The 20,129-nt window shown below is 50.2% G+C and overlaps 2 protein-coding genes across 2 annotated transcripts; one reads left to right on the forward strand and one right to left on the reverse strand.

Annotated features, from left to right (window-relative positions):
* Positions 1 to 234: 234 nt before the first annotated feature.
* N7457_005331 (AAA family ATPase midasin) lies at positions 235 to 15,062 on the reverse strand (the record flags this gene model as incomplete). The annotated part of the gene is made up of 2 exons (XM_057176376.1): positions 235 to 7,059; positions 7,110 to 15,062. The coding sequence occupies 2 exons, from the start codon at positions 15,060 to 15,062 to the stop codon at positions 235 to 237; spliced, it is 14,778 nt and encodes a 4,925-aa protein (XP_057030678.1).
* A 245-nt stretch (positions 15,063 to 15,307) lies between these two features.
* N7457_005332 (uncharacterized protein) lies at positions 15,308 to 19,387 on the forward strand (the record flags this gene model as incomplete). The annotated part of the gene is made up of 10 exons (XM_057176377.1): positions 15,308 to 15,426; positions 15,479 to 16,008; positions 16,068 to 16,171; positions 16,222 to 16,374; positions 16,432 to 16,546; positions 16,596 to 16,687; positions 16,741 to 18,157; positions 18,356 to 18,439; positions 18,563 to 18,753; positions 18,809 to 19,387. The coding sequence occupies 10 exons, from the start codon at positions 15,308 to 15,310 to the stop codon at positions 19,385 to 19,387; spliced, it is 3,384 nt and encodes a 1,127-aa protein (XP_057030679.1).
* Between the last annotated feature and the right edge of the window lie 742 nt (positions 19,388 to 20,129).

The following is a 20,129-nucleotide window of genomic DNA, read 5'->3' on the forward strand; positions in this document are numbered from 1 at the left end:
GGATCATTTGGTGGAAATTTTTATTAAGCGTATTAGCATCAAGATACCATATTACAATTTTGTAGGAAATGTCATACGAGGAATTCAGCACAACTAAAGAAATGCACATTCGGCTGCTATGTATCACAGTTCTAAGATCTATCATGTACAAAAAGAAAAATCATCCCAACGCCATGAAATGTAACAAAACAACTCCAAATAGACAATCCCAACACCTTTTATTTTTTTGGAGTATCAAGACGACACATCCACAACTTCGGCAAACCACTGCTTCAGTGCAGTAGCCAAAACAGAGGGCAACTCCCTCACATCACGAACAACGAGGTAGTAAGGGAAGGGGAAGTGCTCGAGGTAGCGCTTCATCTTGAGCTTCATCTCACCACCAGAATTAGGATCGGCCTCAAAGCTAGCTTGCGAGAGATCCAAGATAGAGCTACCCTTAACAGCATCGACGATAATAAAGACAACCATGATGCGCTCTTCAAGCGCCTGTCGAACAAGGCGGCGAATAGTGTCATGGTCTTCGCAGATACCATCAGAGATAATCAACTGAAGCTGCCAGAGATCAGCAGAGCCAGAACCAGGCGAGCGCTTCCAGCGAGCCTCGCGGAAGAGAGCGATAGAGTCGGCGATCAGCTTGCGCACATTAGTGCCGGTTTGCTGGTAGCTGAAATGCTGGAAGACCTGGGAACCTGCCTCGGAGGAGAAAGGCTTGCCGAATTCGTGGGCGACGCGGACGTGGTCTTCGTTACCGAAGCCGAGAACGCACAGGTCGCCTGCTTCCAGCATGCTCAGACTCTTCGCAACGAGAGCCAAGGTCTCGAAGGCGAGCTGACCACTGCCGCTTTCCAGCATGGACTTACTGTCGTCCACGGCCAACATGATCTGGTAGTTGCGCTTGGAGGGAATAGAGCGGCGCATCCAGATCTTGTCACGCTTGTACTGAGACGCGATGTATGGAATGATGCGCTTGATGTTCAGGCGCTTTCCGGTGCGGAAGTCACCGCGCAGCTTGGTAGCCATCGTGGGCGCGAGGATAAGACGGAGTTGTTCGGTCAGAGAGAGGGAGAGGTCATTTGTGGCGGACTCGTAGTGCGACCAGAGGCGGCGAGCTTCGTCTTGTGGGGTCAATGGGGGAAGCGAAGAAGAGAGGTGGATTGCCGCGAGTTGCGAGTCGACTTCGTCGAGCTCCTCGTTCAACTCCTCAGCGCCCTGTGCATCATCTGTGCGCTCGTGGGATGATTGGCCGCCAGGAATGAAGGCGCCGGCGGACTCGTTGTCAGCCGCGACATTTTCACGGTCGATTTGCATCTCATCTTCAAGCTGGTTGTCCACGGCCTCTTGCTGCTCGTCCGACACATCTGGGAGAGCATCGTTCTCACCAGGCTTGATGTCAGACTCTACACCCTTGCTTTGATCGAGGGCTTGGGTTTGATCCTCGTTTGCTTGTCCAAGAGCCTGGGTGTCTGCGGCATCGTCGTCGTCCTTGAGGTGCTCGAACTCCGCATCGGCCATGTCGGTGTCTTCGGGCATCTTCTGAGTATCCTCTTCCTCTTGGGACGGATTGAGGATCTCCTGTTGTCTTCGGTGCCATTGCTCGAGGATATCGCCGAGCTTCTTGAATGCCTGCATCTGAGGTTCGTCTGGTCGGTTTTCATCACCACCACCAGCGTCTCGGCTAGGCTTGCTCTCCTCGCTGTCCTTGGCGGCACCGGTTTGGTCGTCAACGTTGGCACTGGGATCGGTCGAGCCGCTCTCCTGCTGAGCGTCACCCGAAGCACCCTTTTCTTCATTTTGGTCTTGCTCGGCTCCAAGGCCACCAGTGACAGCTTCACTAGGAGCGACATTGTCACCTGCAGCGTCATTCTCATCACGCTGTGCGAGGAAGTCATCTTGCTCAGGCTCCTCGGGGTCTTCTCCACCAGCTTCCTCTTCCTCTTCTTCTCCTCCGGCTTCGGCTTCATTGGTATCTTCCGCATCATCGGCCATCTCTTCATCTTCATCGCCTGGGACTTGGTCATCTGGTGCCGCCTCGGCATCTTCTTCGCCGGCATTGTCATCGGCATCTTCGACCTTCCCTTCTTCCTCGGGAGCAGGACCAAAATCGTCATCAAGATCGTCCATGCCTTCATCCTCATCCTCGCCATTGTCGTCCTTGCCGTCCTCACCATCAAGTTGCATTTCTTCGGGAAGCTCAAGTGTTTCTTCTTCCTTTGCTTGAGGATCGGTGACATCCATTTCCTCACGGCCAATTGCCTCGCCCTCGTCTTCGGGGGCTTCTTCATCATCTGTTTCCTCCTCTTCCTCATCCTCTCCTTCCTTTTCTTTTTCTTCGCCCTTTTCACCATCCTTGTTGCTCTTCTCTTCCTGAGCAGCAGCTTGTTGTTCGGCCTCTGACTGGCCCTTGCCTTCTTCGTTCTCGGTGTCCTTCTGCTGATCATCGTTCTCCCCGTCCCAGAGCTTTTCATCGACAGCACCTGGGTCGAGGTCATCGACACTTCCAGTCTCTTCGTCGATATCGTCATCGCCTTCGTCGTCACTTTCATCATTCTCTTCTTCGTCGTCCTTGCGATCTTCGGCGTCACCTTCCAACTCTTCCTGATCCATGTTGACAGCATCCTTGGAATCTTCCATCTCATCGTCACCATCCTCTTTCTTGTTCTCCTGTTGCGCCAACTCGGATAGATCTTCGTCATCACCGACATCTTTGCTGATATCTTCCGCACCTTCGCCTTCACCAAGACCTGTTCCACTCTCCATTTTGCCTTCCTTGCCTTGATCTTGGGATGCCTCGGCAGGGCTGCAGAAGCCTTCGGAGGCGACCTGGTTGAAGGTCTTGGTCAAGATGTAGGATGTCTTACAGACCTCGCGATGAACTGCGATGAACCGATCAGCCAGATCCCGGCAGATTTGGTAGTATCTGTTGGCGATGGGCAGGATACTGGTGATCAGTGCAGCAGCAACGGAGAGGCCGCCAGCGGAGTGGTCTTGTAGGCGGTGCAATGAATCAAGCACAGTCTCTAATGCGGCGGTGATCTCGGCGAGATGGACAGACTTGATTCCACGAGAGAAGAACTCATCACTTCGCGAAAGCAATCCATCATAGGTGATCGCAGCAGGCACATCCTTCAGTTTCTGAAGACCAATGAGCATTTTGTCGATGGCAGTCAAAAGGCTGCTGTCGAAGGCTTTAATGGATAGGCTATTCTCCTCATTGACTTCCGTGAGAGCAGCAACATTTGCTGTGGCCCAAGGTGTGATTTGATTCAGCGCGAAGGACAGATCGGGGCGGGCTTGGTTCCACTTTTGCATGTCAGCGGCCAACTCGTCAAGCGACGATCGTGTCTGCTGAGCAATCTCGTGGTGAGCCTTGGACGCAATTCTGGTGGGAAGCATGGGAAGCTCTTCGTGTGACTTGCGCAGGCTATCGAATGATGCCTTATGGGCGCGTAGTTGTTCCACGATCTTGGATGCATCAATACCCGAGAACTTAGCATGCACGCCAATGACCATAGCAGCCAAGCCAAGGATAGGAGCCAGCCAAGCGACGATTCTGAAAAGGTTGGTTCGCTCTTCCAGTGCAGAAGCATGATCGTGCGACAGAGAGTTCGAAGCCGCTGTCCAAAGGTTCTGCACCTTGTCAAGCGTAGACTTCAACTTGCCCAAGCCGGTGAGGGCGGGCGAAATGATACCTCTCTGGCGGCGGATGGTGAAGACAAGATGCTCAATGGATCCCATGCTTCTGTGAACTTCGACATTGCTTAGCTCCTCAGAATAGTTGCGAGATGCCAGGCGGGTTTTGGGAAGGAGATCCAAAAGTCTGTGGAAGTACCAGTCGGCGCTCTGAACTGCAGTTGAGGTTGCAGCACCAGCCTCGAAGGCAGCGCTAGTAGCGAGAACCTGCGGGACTGTTGCTTGAGTCTCGATGATGCTAGTTCCAGCGTTACGCTTCACGCCCATCTCGTACAGCTGCTTCAGGGTCTCGGCATAGAGACGACGTTTTTGGGACTTGAGGTGCTGAACGTCCTCCTTGTTATCCTCGTTCAAAACCTTGGGTGTCTTGGACTTGAACTCATTCATGCTCTCAATCACAGATACGATAAAGCTGTTGAGGTCCTTCGCAATGTCGAACTCGGCTGGGATTGAAGTATACAGGTTCATCATGTTGTTGGCCGTTCCATCCGGTTTCTGGAATCTGAGCGCTCTGGTGGACCACAGCTTCTTGTCGTTTTGGCAGATGGCCATTGCTTCAGGGAAGGCGGCGGTGGGACGGACTGGCTCTGCTTGAGAGATTGAAGTGATCTCCTCGGTGCTTTCCGGAAGGCCTGACTCCAAGACCGATTGAGCCGGCTGGCTGAGGGCAGCACGGTACTTTCGAACCAGCTTGAACAACTTGACATGCGATCTTCTGGCGCTTTCCCTCAAAGCCACAATGTTGACATCTTTCCAGCTTGCAAGCTGGATTTGTTCCTTGATATCCTTCTCGAGAGCGGACCGCTTCTCCGTCAGATACTTGTCCACGCCAGGCTGGAAGGGTCCATAGTGGTGCAGGAAGTTGTCTAGGGCAGAGACGAGTTGTTTGAGGCAGGGATAATCTTTGGTGAACAATTCAAGCAATGCTTGGAAGTTAGCAACCAGCTGCAGACGGCGAGCAAACTGGCCCATGGTGGTAGACTTGAAGAATTGTTCCAGGGTCAAAACCAAGTTTTGGGTGTGTTCGGTCATATCCTGTTCGCCTGCCTCGACCATCATGATGGGAGCGCCGATAAGCGCTTCGTAGGCGATGAACCACCAAGCACTGACCTCGTCCTCACAATGCTCTTTCTCGATATCCAAGAGCTTGGCCCAAGTCGATAACTCAAGGCGGCGCCAGCTGATGAGGAGACTTGTAATCTCATCATAGACAGTGACAGCGGAGTATTCTCTGCTAGCCACAGTCTGCCACTCGTGCACGTAAGAATGAAGCTTTTCAACCTTGGTCATAAACTTAGCAACAGGCTCGGTGTGCTTGAATTGAAGGATCTCCATGCAGCATTGGATGACATCAGCCAGAACAGCATGTTCAGGCCAGGCAGTCTGGATTTGAGCAAAGCGGGCCTGTACGGAAAGCGTGAGAGCGACTAGCTTTCTTGCTTCTCCAAGATTCGAGTCGGTGTAGAAGTTGTAATTCTTCTTTCGGTCATCGGTTCCCTCGCCTATGGCATCGTCGAGAAGCAGGAGAACAGCAGGAAGATGGGTTTGGGGTGAAATTGGCGACAATGAGGTCTTGTTGTCAGACCAGATCGAGCCCAAAAGCTGTCCTGATTGTTTAACGAATGTAGTCAATGCAGCACCATTATGGCCCTTCGAGAGGATCTTTGCATGAAGCGAAGCAAGGCGCAGAGAGATAGCTTTGGGGTCAATGCGCTCAGTGTGATCACCGTTCCCTGTGTCTTCAGCAGACTCTTCATCGAAGGTAGGGAAGAGTTCGTGTAGCTCAGCTTCGTTGACTTCTTCTTCCTCTTCCCAGGATCCCTTGAAGCGGTATAGCTCTCCCTTCTCGGCTTCCATTTCCCGATCTTCCTCGAGCTTGGCTTTCCAAAGTTGATGGAAGTCGGCAAAAATGCGACGAATGATTTCCCGCCCAGCTTGCGTATCCAGGATTGTGGAATCCGCATCCTTGGCTGCCCAGAGGGCCGAGAGTTCTTGGAGACGCATTTCGTTTGCATTCTTCGAGGTGCCTGAAGGCTTCTCATCTTTTTGAGCAAAGACGGGATGAACGATTCCACCTAAGAATGGTGTTCGCTCACTCAAAGCCTGAATATCGAGGATATCGCCAGAGTTTTCTGGTTGGCTAGAAGCCAAGATGACACCAAGGTCTAGAAGCTGCAAGAAACGAACAACCGGCACAGTGATATCGTCATAAGATCTGTAATGAGTGCTGAGACGGCTGGTCAATTGTTTGATGTTATTGCGGAGCAGTTGGATCATATCCTGAGATTCTGATGAAGATTCAGCAGACAGGATCATTTGCTCGGGATCTCTCTTGAGAACAGAGTTGATCAAATTGATGAATTCTCCTTGCAAGAGGCTCAACTGCGACTGCTGGGGCCGATTGACCAGTGAAGGGGGCGGAGCGGAACCCAAATCGCGAATCTCATCATGCAAAAGCTCAGAGCGGAGGTTGGAAACTTGGCCAGTGAAAGTCTTTTCAAAGGCAAGGATTGCTGCAGATTTGGCAGTGAATTCTTGAAGACGTTGAGAATGACGTTTGCGCTGAACGACAAGACCGAGTGAAGGGTCAAAGGTTTTGTCGGGCACAAACAACCGCAGTAGGATGACTGCCAATTGAACCGCTGCCAGTCCAGTGCTTCGGATACTCTGCTGCTGGTTTGATGGCTTCGTCCGCAAGGAGGAAACAAGAGCTGGCAGAGCCTGCTCAGCGAGAGGCTTAAGGAAGTGCGCATTTGGCAAGCTTTGGTCCAATTCAACTTTGACAGATGGTTGGTCAACGCAAAGATCCCCATTTTGAATTGCCTGCAGAATCGAGATGAGATGCTCTGCCGAACGAGGCTCGAAGAACTCCCTATGACAACCCACCAGTTCGGCAGTGAGTTTCGCGATAGTACGTCGGAGATCCATAGATTGATCTGTTGCGATCTGCTGACTGCTTAGAGCAATAGCCTTGGAGAGGGCCTGTTTCTCTGCCTCGAGCATGTCCATCTGCCCCAATTTCGTATTGCTGATGGCTGTCAACCTATTCAATAGTGACAGAGAGACAGTGCCTCCAGTTGCAAACGCAGACTCCGATTTGCTTGAAGAACCCGCAAACAGTGAGATTCTATGGAGAATATTTGGCACATCGCTCTGGAAATTCGATGCGTCCAACGGACGAGCTGTACGACCAGCGAGAAGTGGCATGACTGTCTGGATGACAGCATCATTGACTGGGTTCTGGAAGAATGAGGAGATGTCGTGGTACTGGCAAAGAGCTTCAAAATCGTCGGCGAAGTATGGATACTCGGCTGACTCTGAGCGACGGACCGCATGAGAGAGCTCAGCCACAGTTTGTTTGATGCCCTATTAGATGTCAGAATCTAGAATGTTAATGGGAAATGAGGGCAACATACCTGAACAAGTACATCACCATCAGCGCCATCACGAAGGATGAACCGCTGGGCCTCAATCAATGAATCGCGCACACGACTCAATTGGGACAACTCCACGCGAGTCTGCAAAGCCAAAGTTGTGAATTTGAAGACAGTTGACTCCAATTCAGTCAGGGAATCCAACTTATCCTGAGAAATAGGAGTGACGTGTCTCCAGGAATCCCATATTCTCTGCATGCTAAGACCGGTCGTCAAAGCCCATCCTTCTTGGAAACGATCCAAGGCCTGCGACAGAGCGACTTGAAGTGGTTTGAGCAAAGGCGAGGAGTCAAGCAACGACCCACAGATTTTGCGGCCCATCTGTAGGTAGACTTGGAACTCTCCTTCATCAACCTGGCTCACCTCTGTGGCTCTGTAGATGTCCCAGCAGAGACAAGTCACGGCTCGAATTGCAGCGACAATGACAGGGCCCTTGAGAGATATCTGATCCAAAGACTGAATGTAATCATACAGAGCCTGTCCACAATCGGACAAAAACGAGGCAACTGGTTGCGTCGTGTCTTTCATCAGCGCAGGAATCCGCTCAGATGCCAATGATCGCTCCAAGCGTGTCATTTGGCTAGGTTTCAATTCTTTACCAGATGCATCAGCTCGAATCAACCCTTCTCTGAGGCGGTGAATATCAAGTCTCAACTCCTGAAGATAGGCTAGAACCACCAAGCAGGATCGGAAATCTCTGGTTCCTGCGATGGCGAGAAGAGGCTCGTTTGTGAGCGGGTGAAGAGGCTGTAGCATTCCCTGGATACCAAGGTGAGCCCCTCCGAGAACAATCTCGCCAGTAGCAATTTCAAGAGGCTTCCATTGGTTGTTGTCGTGGAACAGAGAGGCATAACGCTGCAGCACATCGGATGACCGCATCTTTCCTTCGTGATCAGAGTCAATAGCCACACAGCTGTTTGGTGACTTTTGGAGATAGGACAGATCTGCTGGCGAAAGATGATCCAAGCAGACCTCAAGAGCATCTTCAAAAGTGGACGGTGCCAATGAGGTGTCCAAGTTCCAAATATGGCGAAGTCGATAGATGAAGGATTCACAAGTGTACGACGGGCCCACAGTGGGTTTGATGTCTTGTAGCTCGCTTGGCAAGAAACAAATCTCGGTACAGCGGTTTCGCATGGCACGAGAGAGCTCACCATTGCGGGGATCCATGGTTAAGAAGAGTCTGAAGTTTGGATGGGGAGTGATGACTCTGGCAGATCCATCTTCTGTTCGCTGCTCATTAAGAATGAGTGTGCCATTCGGCTCTGTCAAAGAGTTCAATCGGTCGAGGACAGATGGGTTGCACAGGTTGGCATTGTCGAGAATCACCCAGTGTCCATGTTGAACAGCTTGGGTGAGGACACCCTCCGTCCATTCAAATCCAACCTTCATTTTATCAGATTGTTGGATGGCATTCAACAAGTTCTGTGCTCTATCGAGGAATTGTTGGTAGGCTGGGTCAGAAGAAGACTGACAAAGGCTGGAGAGCGAGGGAATGACATTCTCCAACGAGATGTCTGCAGACTGGAAATGCTCGCAAATACGGAGGGCGGAAATCACAACATCAGATACATCACCTGAAGCAAAGCAGTGGATGAGCTGATTTCGCAAGAAGATCTCGATGTCATGAACAAAGCCTGAAACCTCTCTGCGGTGATCGATTTGCTCGAACCCACCAATAAGATCCATGGTATCTGTGTCGGCACTTAGAGCAAGCTCGACCAGGTTTGCACCGTTCACAGCAGCCAGCTTTCTGATGAGAGTGGTTTTGCCACACCCAGCAGGTCCGACTAGAATGCTCGGCCAGGAGTTATCAATACATAGAATGAGAGACTCGACAATGTGGAGATCCTTGGGCAGCATCCTCATGTTCGGCTCGGCCAAGCGCTGTAGCAAAGGATCACGGGTCAGAATACTCAAGCCGACCTGCAAGTACTCAGGTGTGAGATTGTGGAAATAACTCTTCAATCCAGTGTCAGAGTCCGTGAAGACACGGTCATAGATCTGGGAAACCAAGTTACGATCCTCTTCGCTTCGGAATCGCTGGCTGATGATGATGTCAAGGAAGTGCTTGGTCTGGATCTGCAAATTTCCTCGGTCGGCAAGTTGGAGCCATCGCTGGATATCTCGAAGATTGACCTCCCATGGGCCGCCAACCGCGCCCAGCCGGCGGTCGCGTGTAATGGCTTGGTTTAACAAAGAGATGAAATCGACAAGTCTCTCGGTTTGCAGAGCGGGACTTCCAGGGAAAAGTCTGGAGCAAATAGTCTTCAAGTCATCATCCGTGAAGCTGTCTGCATAGACAACCGTAAATCGGTTGACGAAGGATGCAGGAAGACCCTTTCTGCCACCACCCTGGTGGTGAGGGTTCTGAGCGGCAAAGAGAACGAAATCGGGGTGTCTCTTGAATGTTTGGTCCAGCTCAGCGATGTACACTTGCTGTCGATGATCCAAACAAGAATTGAGACCTTCAAGGACAGATTGCGAAGCCAAATTCATTTCATCCAGCAAAACCCAGTCACCACGCTGCATAGCTCGCAGGAATGGTGCGTCACGCCAAGTGAATTGTCCCACATCTCCTCCCTCTACTGGCACATCAGAACCGAACAAATCCGTAAGATCTGTCTGTTCTGAAAGATTGATTCGCGTGAGAGGCTTGCCAAGAGCTCTTGCCAGAGCTGTGACAAGGGTGGTCTTACCCACACCTGGGCTTCCTTCCAGGAGAATAGGTTTTGAAGACTGCAAACCACGAGCAATTCTCACAGAGTTGGCAATTGTAGTCGGGGCATCCATTGTGAACTGAGGATCGGGATCTGCGGTGCCAGCCGTAGGGAGAGCGAATGGTCCCACACGCAGAACGCCAGGTTCTGCGGAGACACTGGTCGATTCCCAGTAAATCTTGGAAGCATCGACATTAAATAACTCGCTCAGCTTGGTAAGGCACGATTTACGGTTACCATCCAGATTGTTGAGAGATATGGCAAGCATTGCAGCTGGGTTAGCGCCTAAAGTATCGACAAAGACCATTGCGGCACCTTGTATGATAGCGAATTGGGTATCCGTGCTTTGACATGTGTTGATGAAATCAACCCAGGCAAGCAGATCACGGAGGGAGAGCGAAGTAGTAGAGGTGTTTTGGAAGGTTGTTTTGAACCACTTGGCGAACTGGAGCATAGCTTTGGCCACATTCTCCTGCTTCAAGTTCAATCTCTGAGAGAGAATTGGCAGGATATCCTCATCATCAGACAGCTGAGGTGCCCAGATTTCTGTCATACGATTGCGAAGAGCAGCCGAAAGCTCACGTTTTCCGTAATCACCTCCGGGATTCATGGTCGACAAGAACTGGAATCCGCCATCTGCCACGACCATAGAGTCAACTGGGCCCTTCTCGGCGAGGAGAATCGACCTAGCAGGTTCCAGAACACTGTTAAGTCTCTCAAGAACGGAGTCATCCGCAAGAGAGATTTCGTCGAGCAGGAAGAATTGACCAGTCTTCATAGCAGTGATCAGGCTTCCGTCAGACCATTCAAACAAAGCATTGCAACGAATAGCATTCTTTTCGATCTTTTGCAAAAGAAGTTGGTCCTTAGCTTGACGCTGCTCCGCAGTCAATGCTGTGAATTCCTGCTTCAACTCCTCGAAAGATGCGCCGGTTAACTGCCCATGAAGAAGCATTTCAAGGTCATCGACAAGCTGTTTCTCGATGGCCGCCCGGTTTCGGATAGGCCGTTGAGCACCAATCAAGTCGCCAGTTTCCAAATTCACATGGGCATTGACAATAAACAACTCGCGCCGGAAAGCTTCTGCGACAGCCTGGCAGAGCTGAGTCTTACCGCAACCAGTTTCACCAACAAGAAGGACTGGCTCGTTGTTCTTAAGGGCTTTAGAAACGAGAACGAAAAGACGTCTCATAGCCTTGGTCCACACAATACCAGCCGGAAGTTCGCTCATCTGAGGAACGTTCTTTTCCAGCTCTGTGGAGCTGTACAAAATGTCCTCATCTAGTTTTACCTTCATCACTTCCTCAATCACGGCCTTAACCGCAGCCTTTTCCTGGGGATTGCGCACACGCTCGCCAAGCAGCATATAACCATTGATTGCTAGCTGCTCGCGATCATCGGCCTCACGAAGAGCCCATCGGAAAAGATCACGCAGGGTGGCAAAACTGTTCTTTTGCTCGAAGAGTCGATTGGACTGGCGCAGTAAGGACAGTTTCCGGTAGACGGCAACAATACGCGTGCAGAAGGAGGGGGCGATCTGAGAACGTTCCTTCAAAATGAATTCCAACTCGCTTTCTGGGATATCATCGAAGTGCAGCTCGAGGAAACGATTCCTGAAGGCACGGGACAAGACCTTTCGGCCACCGTACAGACCAGCAGGATTTTGCGTGGCGAATAGCATGAAGTTGGGGTGTGGGTGAACGACTTCTTGGGTCTCGGGGATGAAAAGCTCGCGGTTGTCGTCGAGCAGTCGATTAAGGGCTTCGAGAACATCAGAAGGTGCCAGATTCAGCTCATCCAACACAATCCAATAACCGTTCCGCAGCGCCTCCACCAACACACCCTCTTGATAGCGCAGGCTTCCATCGTCCGAGGAGACATACGATCCCAGATATTCTTGCAGATCTGTGTGCTCATGGTTGTTGATTCGTACGAATTTGTTTCCAGACACCTTTGCCAGATACTCGATCATACTCGTCTTTCCGGCTGATGTTGGACCTTGAAGCAGCACAGGGAATCGCCGAGTCGAGCTAGCCCGCACCAGATTCTTGAGGTTCTTCTCGATGAATGGGGTGATAATGTAGTGAGGTTGCTCCTCCGGAACCATAGGACCGCGGCGCATCCAGTAATGCTTGAACTGCACATAATCATTGCCATCAGTTGGTGCACGAGGAGTCTGTCCAAGAAGAGATCTTGCGTTCTTCGCATTGCCAAAGATATGAAGCTCAACCAGAGGGATCAAAGCCTGTTCGGAGTTCAAACTCAACACGGTTAAGAAACTCATACTGAAACCCTCAAAGATTGCCCTGCGTAGCCCATAGACATGTGCGTGATCAAGGACATAAATCAAAGCACGAACAAGGGTACGGATACTGAAATGGGGTCGTTGTCCAGCTCCATCGGTGAGCTTGTTCTCGTTGCTGAGCTTCTTGGTCACCATGTACAGCTGTGCAAGATCCGGCACAGCCCGCTGATCACTGATTGTCAAATCACCGAGGTATTTCTGGATCAAGGCCAAGAGATCGTCCAAGTCACTATCGGGTGAGTGCACATAGAATTCGGTGAAACGAGATCGCAGGCCTGGGGGTAAATCTCTCTTTCCAGCATCCGTGGCAGGATTCATAGCGCCGAAGATACGGAATTCCGGGTGGCCGAAGACTCTCTCGACATCACCCGCCTCAGAGAGGAGAACAGACGGTGATCCTTCACTGCCGTGGTGCAGAAGACTGGCAATGTTCTCAAGAGTATCAGGTGAAGCCAAGTTAACCTCATCCAGAAGAACCCATTCGCCATTTCGCAGGGCTCTCACAATTTTACCCTGAACAAAGGCGAAGGCGAATTTGGCATCGCCTTGTGAGACTTGAGCTTCGAAATCTCCGAGCTGGGTCGCGAAGCTCTCCCATCTTTGTCGCAAGTGCTGGTATTTGGGAGAATCCAGCTTCCGCTTCTTGGCTGGCTGTTCGTCTCCATTCTCGGAGTTGGCGTTCGGTGGATTAAACACGCCATTAGCAAGACGAACAGCTTCATGCCATAGGTTAACCAATCGCACCCAATTCGAAGAAGCAGCACTCTTCGATATCGAGGACAAGAACTTTTGATTCTTTTTGGCTGAGAAAGTCAGTTCAAACAGTTGGGTGAACTCATCCACCATTGGAACCGCCATTGTACGAATGCTGACGGGTTTAAACCCGCCCAGCAGATCAGTGCTTTCGCTCTGTTGTGACAAGTTCACTACCGTAAGCTTCTGGCGCATCAAAGTCGCAAGATGTTGAATGACGGTGGTCTTTCCGATACCAGTCTCTCCGACGAGCAAAACAGGTTCTGCCATCTGAATTGAAGCGGCAACCTGCTCCATAAGGGACAATGCCGCTCGAGTAGGAGCAAATCGTGAAGCTGCTGCGGCTAGCTTCAATGCAGATCCACTCGGTACTTTAATCTTGTTACATGTCTCTCGGCCAAGAACAAGGCTGTTATTCTTGTCGGTATAAGATGGAGTTCGTTCTTCGAGGCAGTATTGTGCGCGCTGGGGGGAGATCTGAAGCGCTTCAGCCACAACGGCAGCAAGAGTGCTCTGCATCGACTTCTCGGGCAGATAGTTGAGGAATACGTCAACAACATCCAGGAATATTTCATCCTCGGTGCCCTCGGACGTTGGCTCATAGCCGGTCTTCGCACCCATGCGTTGAAGACGATTATGCAGGCGGCTACACAACTTGATCAAATCACGGAAGCCCGGGGTACGACCTTGGGAGCCCTTAATCGCAAGGCTTCCATGGAATGCAGAGCATACTCGTGCGTAAACGTTCATGATGGTTGGCACACGAGACTCGAGCAAGGGGAATTTTTGCAGGATAACATCACGCATCTCATCTACGACAAGAGACTTGACTTGCACTCTTTCCCAGAGTCTGCTTCCAAGCATTGAAGTGCTTGGTGCAATCTCCTCGCCAGCAATGTTGTACGAGGACTTCATGGTTGCAATGATTTTGAAGCCTTCCGCACACTTGATCCGCTCCCTTCGGCTAGGAATAGTAAGCTCTCCTCTCTCAATGATCGGAAGAATAAGGCCCATTACTTCAGAGGGAGCGCGATCAAGATCTTCGATCAACACCCAGCGGCCTTCGCGTGCAGCCTTGGTCAATACACCAGGCTGCCAAGAGAATGCTCCCGAGGCAGATGAAGTGGCATACATTCCGAGCAAACTCTTTGCATCCGTCTGCTCGTTCAAGTGAAGCGTAACCATGGATTCAGCTTGGCCCATGGTGGCGGCTATGTCGTTAATCAAGGAGGTTTTCCCCGAGTTGGGCAAACCGACCAGCAGAATGGGTTTATCTCCGAGTAGTGACCCTGCAATACGGCGCAAGTTTTCAACTGTGGTCTCAGTCTTGACGACAGACGAAGAAGCCGGGGGCGTATCTTTCAATCTGGGAATCAACACTCCGCAGATCTCTGCCGTCTTAGTTGTGAAATATTCCCGTGTCCTCTCGACCAATGCCAGAGTGTCGGTTTCTGTCCTAGAAGATCTCTCGTTCTGAATAGTTTTTCCAAGACTTTCCCATCGCCTCTCTTCCCATAATCCTAGCAGGCGATAATCAATCATAGTGCCTTCCCACTCTCCTTGTATGGGATCGGTTCCAGTGTTGACGCGGATCATCTTCTCAGTTGCCGCATCTGCTGCATGCATATATAAGGCAAAGCATCGTACGGCAAGATATCGTGTCACTTGGTCTTGAGATTGAAACAGGGACTGAAGTTGAAGCGGTGAAACGATGGGGGAGAAGGTTTCAAGATCAAAAGAAAGAAGTCGGAATAGGGCGAGGAGTAGAAGTCGAATGCTATGTTGGTCCAACTGTAGCAATGTTAATTCTTTTGACATGGCCAAGGCCGCCAAAGGTCCAGTCTGTGATGAGGCATATTGACTGGCAAGCGACCGTAGATGCGGCGCAAATGGTAAAATCTGCGCAAAGGCCGCTAATACATGAATGTAGTCGGCATGTAAGTCCGATTGAAGCCATCGAGCTGCAATATCGACAAAAATCGGTTCGTAGAGCCTGAAAATGCTCTCGGTAAATTCGTTGTTTAATGCGCCAAGCGCAAGCGCATGGAGGTGTTGAGTCCCCGATGCAGTCCGAATGAAAGTCGAGATTCCACTCGGGAGCTGCTCGAGCAGCTCGGACTCAATAAGAGTCCTCTCATAGACCGGCCTCCGATCCATATTTAATTCGGCCGTAAGAGGAGCTCCTTCGTGAAGTTTGGAACAAGAGAAGAATTCCGCCTCATCGGCTTTCCTCCAACTTTTTTCTTCTGCCATCTGTGGCGCAGCCCCGCCGGAATCTCTCATACACCGCCTTCTATCGCGGAGCTTGCGCCACAATTGCGCGTCCAACCAGGGTGTTCTCGAAACAAGCTTAATTAGGGAGATGCCAATATCGCAATATCGCGGTTCATTTATGTTGCACGATGCCAATGAGTGGTCATGGCTCGGGTGGCGAGGGCCAATCCCGGACGCAACCAAGACCTGATCAGGATTACCTTCAGCCTCAGGAAGTGAATCGGGAAGCCGAGGGGCTACATGAGCCGTAAGTTGAGACTCCACCTTCCCTCACGGTGCTAATTATTTGCTTTATTTAGAATCTCCTTCAAGCGGAAACAAAAACAACGATCGCGGTTCAATCTATCTAGCCTTCTCTCCCCAACCGCTGGCGGATCTGATACTGGCTTTGGCTCTTCCGCGCCGCCAGGTGGTCAGAACGGAGATGCATCGCCCCTCGATCCTTATGGGCCGATAGGATTCAATGGTGCGCCAGAGGGATCAAAGGATGGTGGGCCGTTAGACTGGTATGTCGAAGGCCCGGGACGACGTGTGGGTTATGACGACTTCACTGCTATTGATTGGATGTACGAGTATACAAAAGAGCGGCAAAGGAAACGACTACTCTATGCAAAGGGACAGGGTCTTTTAGGTCATGCTCGCCGTCTACTCGACGCAGGCAATGTCTGGCTGGTTTTGATTACAACGGGTATCGCGGTTGGAATCATCGCTGCCTCTATCGATATTGCGACAAATTGGCTGGGCGATTTGAAGAGTGGATATTGCAAAAATGGCAGTGGAGGAGGCAAATTCTATTTGAATAAGAGCTTTTGCTGCTGGGGTCTTGATGGTAAGCCGATGGCGTCAAGTCCCAACATGTCTCACATGCAGAATCTAAACTGAGTATAGATCACTCCAAGTGTCTAGACTGGACACCTTGGGGCAGCGCTTTGGGAGTGAGCTCCGGCGGAGGAACATATGCGGTTGGATATGTCTTCTATATTGTATTTTCGGTAATGAGACCTCAGCATCTTACTTTGAAGGGTCTATTGACAATATCTAGGTTTTCTTTGCTGCATGTGCTTGCTTCCTGGTGCGGAACTATGCCATTTATGCTCGACACAGTGGAATTTCCGAGATCAAGACGATACTTGGTGGAACTGTGATCAGACATTTCATGGGGCCATGGACGCTTGCCATTAAATCACTGGGTCTGGTAAGTCAAGCTCGCTGTTGTTGAAACCTATAAGGCATTTTTGCTGACCGTAGCCAGTGTCTCTCTGTTGCATCAGGTTTGTGGCTAGGGAAGGAAGGCCCGCTCGTACACGTTGCATGTTGCTGTGCGAATATTCTGATGAAACCTTTCGACGGACTGAAAGGCAACGAAGGTACGTCAGCGGTTCTCCGTTGGTCTTTGCGCGTTTACTCATGTCACAGCACGCAAACGGGAGGTCCTTTCTGCGGCTGCTGCCGCGGGTATTTCAGTCGCATTTGGAGCACCTATTGGAGGTGTTCTTTTCAGTTTGGAGGTAAGGGCTATTGTCAACCTCCGTGCTATAAACTTTCCTACTAATTCTTCCAGCAACTTTCATACTATTTTCCAGATAAGACGATGTGGCAGAGCTTTGTTTGTGCTATGGTTGCAGCTGTCACTTTGCAAGCCTTAAATCCATTCCGCACCGGCAAAATCGTGCTATATCAAGTTACTTACACTCGAGGGTGGCACCGCTTTGAAATTATCCCGTTCATTATTCTTGGCATCATTGGTGGTCTCTACGGTGCATTCCTCATTCGCGTAAATACGAGATTTACCAAGTGGAGACGAGCTCGAACTTCCTCTCACCCAATGATCGAAGTGGTCGTCGTGGCTCTCATTACAGCTTTGGTTAACTATCCTAACCATTTCATGCGGGCTCAGAACTCGGAGCTTGTTCAGTCGCTGTTTGCCGAGTGCAACAGTGCGACATATGATCGATTTGGCCTTTGTGCAACAGGGTCTGCCTCAGTCCGCGTGGCAATTTATCTTGTTCTGGCTGCGTTGCTTGCCTTTGTGTTGGCTTCTTTGACATTTGGTCTTGAAATTCCTGCGGGTATCATCCTTCCATCAGTGGCCATTGGTGCTCTCTATGGACGTGCTCTAGGTATCATGGTCCGCATGTGGCAGGAAGCTTATCCGAACGCTCTTCTGTTTAGCAAATGCGAGCCAGATATCCCATGCGTAACGCCTGGCTTATACGCCATTATCGGAGCTGCTGCTGCTCTGGGTGGTGCTACTCGAATGACGTTGTCAATTGTCGTTATTATGTTTGAATTGACTGGGGCGTTGACATATGTGATCCCAATCATGATTGCCGTGATGTTGTCCAAGTGGTGTGGTGATATCTTTGGAAAGCGAGGTATCTACGAGTCATGGATTCGGCTGAACGAGTATCCTTTCCTCGACCATCGCGATGACACAACTCCACCAGATGTATCTGCGCACAGTGTCATGACAGGTGTGGATGATATCAGCATCATTACCGCAACCGGCCACACTATTGCCTCGATTCGCAATCTCCTAGCTAACACTACATATCGCGGATTCCCCGTGGTATCAGAATCATCGACTCCCATCCTCCTGGGCTACATCACTCGCAATGAGCTTTCTTTCGCTCTGAACTACTCAACTTCCCCAACTACCCGTAACTTATCCGAGGAGACTCAAGTTTTCTTCTCGCATCAGCCTTTTGCGGATCCTGTTGATACCCTTGATTTACGACCCTGGATGGACCAGACGCCCATGACCTTGAACAGTAACATCACTTTCTTGATTGTTCTACGAATGTTCCAACGTCTTGGCTTGCGCTATGTACTGTTTGCCAACAAGGGCATTCTACAGGGCTTGTTGACCAAGAAAGATGTTTGGTCGGTGCTAAATGGTGTCGAATTTCGCCGGGAAGAAGCCCTTCAAGATGAAGAATGGCGGGATTTCCAAAATACCCACGAGGCTGAGGAAGTTGGTCTGCTCCATGGAGACGATAGATCCAGTCTCGATAGTTCCTTGAGGCGAGACTCCCTTTGATGATATTTGCTCCTATTTTGCTTTGTATATTCTTCGATTCTGTTCCATTCTTCTTGATGTTCTCTTGGAGTCTCGGGGGCAGGTGGTTCATCTTTCTTCTTTACTTCAACGAAACTAGCTACCATTGTGGATCTAGCTGTCAATATCAGGAATATCATGGAAATTTTCGAAATTCCCCAGCTCCTCCAAGGCCAAAGCCACATCATGGAAGCACCGGTACGTGAGTTGATGTACATACGTAGAAAAATATCCCCACCGCCTTTTTCCCCACATATTTCTGCTGGTCTTAGAATCCTACCGCCTTTTAATCCGCCTATCATGTCTACGCCTACTGATCTTCCAGTCCTCAACAAAGTCCAGCCACCAGACGATAAAATGATGATCGATCCTTTTGAGGTGCGCATGCGCTTCACTACGCAGCTGCAGCATCTCAGTGCAGCTGTCACATCCTCGCAGAAGGCCGCCCATTATGCTCTCAAGTACCGCGACCTCGATGAAGACCTTCACTCGTGCATCCTGGAGCAACTTGAGCGAGTAAGAAATACCAACATATCTCGTGTCGATTTATTCTGACTATATGCACTTTTAGAATAACATGAACAACCGCGCAAATATAATGTACTTCATCGAACACCTGTGCGAAATGGCCATCAAGGAAAACTACCTCCCATACGTGCGCATGATGCAACGAGACATCCTCCGTGTGGTGGACTCGGTTGTTCCCCCTGACGGCACCGGCGCGGCCAATGTCAAGCACGTTCGCCACGTATTAAACGGTCTCCAGGCCAAGCAAGTCCTCAGCGCCGAAACCGTTGCTGAAATTGACGCCGCTCTGAAAGACCGCGAATCCCACCCCTCCCACCTCGATCTAGAACAAGAAGAGACCGCAGAAGGCGGCAAATCGAAATCAGAAAAGCCCCAATTACGCCTCGACAGAAAACAGATCGAGCAGCGCATCGAAGAGGACCGTGAGCGCAACAAGCGTCAGCGCGAGGGCATGTGGGCTATGACTGGCAGCGATATCGATGAGTACAACCAAATGTGGGAAGAGCTCAGCCCAATTGGCGAGGACGACTTTATTCGATCTCGCGAGGAGGCCTTGGAGCGCGCCGAGTGCGTTCGCAAGCATGAGGATTTTTACAAGACGCTTTACGGTATCCAAAGGTAATAATTTGGTGGCACATCTCTTGTTGTGCTTTGCATCATGAGTGCTATAACTCACGGTCTAGGAGTTCAAATCGGGTCTCAATGGGGTTACGGTATTTTAACGGAGTTTGTACACAGCGTGGGATATTATTAGCATCTAGTGGCTGATGTTTTTCTTGGACCAGACCAAGTTCAATTTGAAATTAACAAGATGATCACATTCTTATGAGAAGTATGGCATGTTGAAGATGTGTCGAAGTGTTTGTTTTCTGTGGTGTCAATTCAGAATGTCAAAGTCCCTCTTCTTGCGCTGGGTACTCGCCTGTATATGTCATAACTTGAGAAATCACACCATCAATATAAGCGTGTGCGTAGTAGATAGACAAGTAAAAAACCCTTCCTACGAGGGACTACATGGACGGCCTCGGATTTGTTTTCAATGCATAATAATAGAAAACCTTGGGTTATATATTCTTGATCCATGCATCCATTTACGCAAGTTGAGATATATCGGGGTTTGCGCAAAATTGGGGTTGGCGCTAGACGGTGTTTGACACAAGACAAGTAGATATTTAATACAGAGACAAAGCCATCATACACAATAATAAATCCACGAGGAACATACCAGGTTGTTCAGTGCAAACTACATAGTGCATGTGAAGTAGATGTGGTGGAGTGATAAGTGGCTTATCGTCTCCGCTCTCGGGAAATCCTCATCGCCGAGATTTTTTTATTTTTGCTTCACCTCGTAACTTGAGGGAACT

Source organism: Penicillium paradoxum, assembly GCF_028828445.1.
Source record: "Penicillium paradoxum strain IBT 22861 chromosome Unknown utg000005l_segment0_segment0, whole genome shotgun sequence".
NCBI classification, from domain to species: Eukaryota; Fungi; Ascomycota; class Eurotiomycetes; order Eurotiales; family Aspergillaceae; genus Penicillium; species Penicillium paradoxum.